The sequence below is a fragment of the Fukomys damarensis genome, unplaced genomic scaffold (genome assembly GCF_012274545.1).
Source record: "Fukomys damarensis isolate Sample0158 unplaced genomic scaffold, DMR_v1.0_HiC HiC_scaffold_15, whole genome shotgun sequence".
Taxonomy (NCBI): Eukaryota; Metazoa; Chordata; class Mammalia; order Rodentia; family Bathyergidae; genus Fukomys; species Fukomys damarensis.
The window spans coordinates 7,108,190-7,115,137 of record NW_022900927.1 but is presented as its reverse complement, the minus strand read 5'-3'; the positions used below and the strand labels follow the sequence as shown (position 1 = coordinate 7,115,137).

Here is a 6,948-nt window from a genome sequence, read left to right as displayed (position 1 = left end):
TTTCCAGCAAGTTTAATGTTTCTGTTTTAATATTTAGATCTTTAATCCATTTGGATTTTAATTTAGTGCATGGCGAAAGATAAGGGTCTAATTTTAATCTGTGACAGGTTGATATCCAGTTTTTCCAACACCATTTATTAAAGAGGCTATCTTTCCTCCACTGAGGATGGTGAGCTCCTTTGTCGAAGATGAGGTAGCTGAGTACATCTGCATTTGTTTTTGTGTCTTCCAGTCTGTTCCATTGATCCTCAGGCCTATTTCTTTGCCAGTACCATGCTGATTTTATCACAGTGGCTTTGTAGTATAGTTTCAAATTGGGAATTGTTACACCTGGTGCCATGTGACTGTTGCCTATGATGGCTTTTGCTATTCTAGGTCTCTTGTGGTTCCAAATGAATGCAATGCCAAGTGAAGAGATATTTTTGAAGTGATTATCATGATAAAAACAGCCTATTAACTGAGTCACCTGGGAAAATTAATTTTTTCTCTGAGAGTGTTTTCCCACCTGTAAAAGGTAATATTTTCCTTCTTTCAAGGCTATGGTAACGAAGGAAACCAAACGAAAACTACTTCTCTCAATATACCTGGTGCTTAGTTGGTGCTGGAGTCAGTATACTGTTTGTACATTTCACAATTTACAAAGTGTCTATTCACCCATATTGTGTATATTCTGGTCCTTACTGTAAAATGGCCACCTTACCTGGAATCTGTCTACAAGCAACTATGCATTTTCTGTAGTTCTCTAAATGATTAAACAGATTATTATAAGGTTTTTAGTTCTTTTTATTTATTATCATCTAATAATACTTACAAAGACAAATTAACCGTCATCTTTTCACAAACTAAGTAAGTAACATGGGTTTGGGGGCTGGCTTTTAGGCAGGGAGAGATGAAAGAATTATGGATAGAATCTTAGCGCTCTTTAAAAATATTCTAATGTACTGAAAAAACAAGTTTGGATCTTTGTAGATGAGATCCGCACTATGATCTAATCAAATGTGAAGACTTCAAAGCTCACTGTTGCAAACCTGATCTGGTGTAGCTTCTTGCAAACTAAAAATAGCCATAAAAAATGAAACAATAGGGATTTAGTCATCTCAAAGTAATTTCAGATTTTGTAACTTAGAAAAATATAAACCATAAATTACACCAACAATTTACTTTAGGTTTAGTATCAGTGAACAAGACTTTTGTGTTTTTTTCATATCTTAGATTTTTACAAGAGAAATGATTATTTTATTAATAATTATTAGTGAGTAAGAAGAATGTATTTCAATATAGCCTTAAACACAAAATTTGCTACGGTCTCATTGCACGGTATGTTTCATCAAAATTGAAAGAATCAGAATTACAAGTCAAAAAAAACAAAACAATGGGCAGGGTCTACTCCAACTTCCTGGGTCTGAGTCTCTGCTTAAGAATGTGTAGTACAGAGGCTGCTGGAAACCTCTGGTGATTACATTTTCCCCAGTGTCTATTGAGAAGCCTGGCTTTGCATCACCTGAAAGATCACTTGGAAAACCCAGTGACACTGGATTTCCTTTGCAGTTATGGCAACGGAAAACCTAGAGATGTTGGAGCTTGCTTAGGTTTTATCCTGTTTTAACAGTACTTTTAGTAGGATGATGAATCATCAAATATCTTTCAGAATTTGGACAGAGTGTTTTCCTATTCTTATGGTTCTACCTCTGTAAGATCTACCTATGTTGCTCTCAGATTAGCATTTTAGGAACATATTTATTTACAAAAATAAAAAAGTTTTCTTCTCAAATAATTCGAACAGTTAAAGCTAAAAATAAATATATGGAAATGCATCTAAGCAGCATTGAGAATTAATGCAGAAGTTCAGTATACATAAGAAAATCTTTTAGGCCATTCTTTCAAGTACTAAATCTTAAAAGTGTATTAAAAATACAATTCACAATTAACTCTAGAATATATTAGTATAGATAATAAAAAATAGTGGATCTAAGATCATTACAGTGGAAAAATACTCTAAGCCCGAAAAATTTTACTTCTGTGTTGCTTGATTTCTCCAATGAGTCTCTACCTCTTACCACTATGTAATGAAAAACACCAAATGGCTTAAAAAGAACCCAGTTACATAAATTGACATTACTACTCAAAGAAAAATCATATAAAAACTTTTGAGTGAGACAAATTTATAAAGCGAATTTCATTCTTATATTTAAAATGCATGAAGTCAGGTTCCTACAAAAAACTTAATACACTTAAGAACTTAGAATTCCACATCATAACATTCAGTTCTATGATTTTCAGTTACTATGTCTATTTTTGCTCAAAACACAGCTTTGCTTTCAGTATTTAGGATTTTTTTTTCCATTTCTTTTGTGTTTGACTGTAAGTATCTTGGCTTCTTTCAGCCTACCCTATCCTTTAACTTAGAATCACTATGATTGAACTCTACTACCACTCTCCCCTGGCACTGTGCATGTTTCTCTGTCAAATGCAACACTGATTTCCTAGAGTTAAGGCCATGAGGACTTTAGAAATCTCATCCAGAAAAGACTACGTAATTCAGGGATCTTCTCTGCAACTTCCTTGGTGGGGCACCAGCTTTACCCACACTCACCTTGCAGGTAGCTCTTGCCACGGCCCAAACAGCTTTAGTGGTGTGGTATTAACCTGTGTGGTTTTAACTGTGATCCTAAGAAAATATAATGATTTCCAAGAACATACAAATCACAGAACGCTTATTTAAGCAGCAGAAACAAGACTAAAATGCTTGCTTGGAAAATCTTTGGTTCTGATGGATCTTGTTTAAAGGGTGAGGTCAGTAATAGAGGCCAGGGCAGCAATTTTTATCATCAAGCCAGGAAATTTTGGTGCTACTGAGTAGTCATTCTGAATCCAATGCCGTAAAGAACTTCCCAGTCACTTTCTACCTAACACCCCTGCTGACCTGAATCTTACACAGAGAGCCAAGCTTGGCATTTAGGGAGCTCTCACCATGTGTCCATTATTAATATCACAGACACTTCCCGTAAAACTACCATTACTGATGATGGTGGCTCACCTGCTACCTCATCTACTTCTCTGTAGTATGTGTCACTGCTGCCCACACCTACCTCTTCAAAAGTCTCTCTGAGCTCTAGGGTCAATTCTTGGTTCTCCTTTGCCATTTGTTGATTACTCTTTGGTCTAATGTCTTTGTTCTTTCTCCATACCCTTCCATTTAAGGTAACCATTCTTTTCGGCCCCTTATTTTTCCAGAAGGCTGACCCTGGGCTCTCTCCTTTTATCCCTGTCATGTGTTTAATGCTCCACCTTAGACAACCCACAACCATCTCTGGGTCTCATTCATGCATGAGAAGGGCAAGAAACTGGATTTGAAGACTGGGATCATTCCTGTAAATGACAGCATTGATGCTAATTCCATCCATTTTCCATCAGTATGTGGAACCATTTCAGCAAGCCTCTGGGAATCTATGACAGGGCTAAGGTCACCAGGAAATCACTAAAGACAGTATGAGGATTCTTAAAAATCACCTGGCCTGAAACCCTCAATTTACAGCTGAGGAAACCTAGGTCCACAGAAGGTACTTGATCACCCTATGACAGAGAGAAGAATATTAAGGTCTTTTAGGATTTCACTTGTTGCAAAATTAGGATTTAAGTGTCTTCTAATCTGGTCAAAATGCATAATGCTATCAGGGTAAAAAGTGATACAGAAAGTATATATATATATTGTATAGAACACATTAAAACCTTTTTCTCCCTCTAACAGATAAACTCGCCATTGTAACTACAAGAATTTTGGAGAGATATTTGCTATAGGTAATGCGTAACACAAAATAGCACAATCTCATCACATAAAACGTCTTAGATTAACATGTTGAAATAGCCAGATAAAACAAAACAGGAAGTCATAGAATACATATATTTACATTCATTTAAATATCCAAAGTACAATAGGGTAGTCTCTATTTAGTAGCTCATATAATTTAAGATTTCACATACAGAAGCATATGAACAAATATTAGTCTAATTGAATAAAGGCTTATTCAGACACTTTGGTATTGACACATAGTCTTGTAACAAATAATGACTTTAAATTTCCAAAGAAATCTTTTCTACAGGATACAGAATGGAAAGAATGTACAGAATGGAAAAAAAGTCAACTGAATGTACCTTTCTTACACTATTTACTGATGTGACATTATCCAGCAAATTTATCAGTGCAATTATTTCACTCTGGTCTGAAATTACAATTTTGGCTGAATAATTCCCAAATCTAACTTTATGCTTTACAAAATAATTGTTGCTTGATTCTTCTTTCTATGTATTTTATAAAATGAAATGGGTTATTGATGCTTTTCTTTAAAACTAACTCAACTTTGGGCCTCGTAAGTTAGCAAAGCATATTTTTAAAGACTACTAATATATGGAGTTCATATTTTTCTTTTAAAGGTCCTGAATGAAGGGATAACGTCAGTCATATATCACTCTGGGGCCAGCTGTGAAGATATCAATGATGGTAAAGACTAAGATATTGTTATCCAGAACTTAAACTTGGGAAAACAGCCCCATCTTTCTCTGGCACACTGAGCAACCAAAGTGCTTTACCTGATTTGCTATTAACCCTTTTAAGAGGTCATTTTGGTTTTATCTCAACAAACAAAACAACACAATTTCTGTCCCACTATCTATACACAATTAAATATGGATGAAATTACATCATACAAACACAGGCGCACAATTACGTGGATGCCACAAAAGGTGTGTCTGAGAACACTGAATTGACTGAATCTGAATCAGATTTCACCCTTGTGGACTTTAAAATGCCTTCAGCCATAACTGTCTCACTGGGGAAGAGCCTCACTTTCCCATTCTGCCCTGTTGCAGTATCCTTCAGAGGCTCCAAAAACACCACTCTTCTACTTGCCTTCCGTCCATCAGCAGAGGCATCACCAGCAGGGCCAGGACTTAGAACTGATGAATGCGCATTGCTTTGGTTTAGCATATTTTTCTGTCTCTTGATTTTACACTTGCAGGGACATGGTGTTAGATAGAGGTACAAAAGTACCAAAACGATACTGGCCACACAGGCAGCAAGGGTGGTAAAAGCTGTGTTAAATGCCTCATGAACATGGGATTTGTTTACAGTGAAATTGCTCACATTTATTGTGACATCCACAGTCTCGTTTAGCAGACGTTGCCTATTCATTGCAATACAAGAATATACTCCAGCATCCTCAAAACGAGGGCTTTCTATCACTAGACTTCCATTGTAAAACACATGAAAGTTTTCCATCTCTTTATCCGGCTCCAACAGCCTGTTATCTGGACCAACCCAGATGAAATCCATGTTTCCATTACCAATCTTGCTGTCACAATGGACAACCAGTCTTTCCCCTACCTGAGCCTCACAAATGAAGCCAAGTGCATGGAAGGAACCATTGACGACACTGTCAGAACAATTCATAAAGCTATCTTGGAGCAGAAGCAGCAGCTGACTGGAGCGCTTTGAGCCAGACCACAGGTGACAGGTGTAATCGTTCTTAAAATCCATCACAGAACTAAAGTGCCTACGATACCAGAAGGTCAGCAAGGAGTACAGGGAACAGTCACAGACAAAAGGGTTTCCATGTAGATAAATGCCTCTCAGCTGTTTCCCTGGCACTAAATTTATATGGTGTATTGGTATAGAAGGGATTCGATTATAAGAAACATCTAAGAACATCAGTTCTGCAAGCTTGAACCTTCCAACATACAAATCCATAGGAAACTGTGTGAGAAAGTTTCCACTTAAGTAGAGTTTCTGCAACTGGGACAGCCCTCCAAATGCTGATGGGTCGAGATAGGAGATGTGATTGTTGTAAAGCAGGAGCACTTCCAGGACCTTCAGTTCTTGGAACACAGCACTTTTCACTGTCTTCAGCTTATTGGATGATAAGTCAAGACACTTCAGATTTGGAGTTGTGGAAAAACTGCCGGTGGAGATGCTAGTGATATTGTTATGACGAATAATAAGAGTGTTCAGCTTGACAAATGACACTGGAATCCATTCAGAATCCAGAAGTCCAATTCTGTTATAGCTCAGATCCAGTCTCTTAATCAGTCTGAAAAGGTTCCCAGGCACCTTGGACAGGTTTTTGTTGGTGCAGCTGACAATGTCAGTGGCACAAATGCAAGTCGTGGGGCACAGACCAGAGGTGCCAGGGCTCACAGTCACAGCAATCACCAACAAACACAGCAGCTCTCTGCAACCCGGTCTAAGGACTCCTGGCAGGGTGGGCAATGCGTGAGACTGTAAAGACATTATGGTCGCTTCTCTTTTAGGAGCCTTTTCACCAGCTCTGTGACCCACCAGTCAATCTAGTAAACAATATTTAAGAGGGAAAAAGCACAAGTTAACTACCAGCTAGTTAATCCTTTAGAGTCACTCAGTACTTTTTTCCAGTAACTTTTGAAATGGGTTCAATTCAAACTATAGAGCCCTATGCTGCCTTTTTAATGCTGAATGCACCCCCCACACACACACACACACACACTCACACCATGTTACTCCGGCTCCTACAGGAACATTCTCTCAATACAACTATCTCATCATCAGAAATTTAATTTTTTTAAAGGTAGCATCCTGCGTTTTTTTTAAGCTGCCTCCAACAGACAAAAAATACACAAACAAATCCTATAAACAATTAAACGGAAATACTAAACACGACACCAGTCCAAAAGACAACTCACAGAGCAGCGAAGCCTCACGTGCTCTGGGGATTGGCTGCCCACGGCGATGTTTTCCAAAGGTCTGCACGCCCGACTGTCGTCGGTCTGTCTGTGTCAGTCACTTTCACACCTTCCGAGTTCTTTCCCTCCTGTTCCCGGCGGGCGGCAGCCTCTCGCTGACTCTCAACTTTGGGGACTTTCAAGCAGCCGCGGCGACGGCGGCCAGCCCGGTCGCAGTAGACCTCTCTGCCGGCTCCA

The 6,948-nt window shown here is 38.4% G+C and overlaps 1 protein-coding gene across 1 annotated transcript; it reads right to left on the bottom strand.

Annotated features, from left to right (window-relative positions):
* Positions 1-340: 340 nt before the first annotated feature.
* Positions 341-6,942, bottom strand: Amigo2 (adhesion molecule with Ig like domain 2). The gene is made up of 2 exons (XM_010638354.3): positions 6,712-6,942; positions 341-6,339 (listed from the first exon to the last, which is right to left on the bottom strand). The coding sequence occupies exon 2, from the start codon at positions 6,281-6,283 to the stop codon at positions 4,721-4,723; it is 1,563 nt and encodes a 520-aa protein (XP_010636656.1). The 5' UTR covers positions 6,284-6,339; positions 6,712-6,942; the 3' UTR covers positions 341-4,720.
* Between the last annotated feature and the right edge of the window lie 6 nt (positions 6,943-6,948).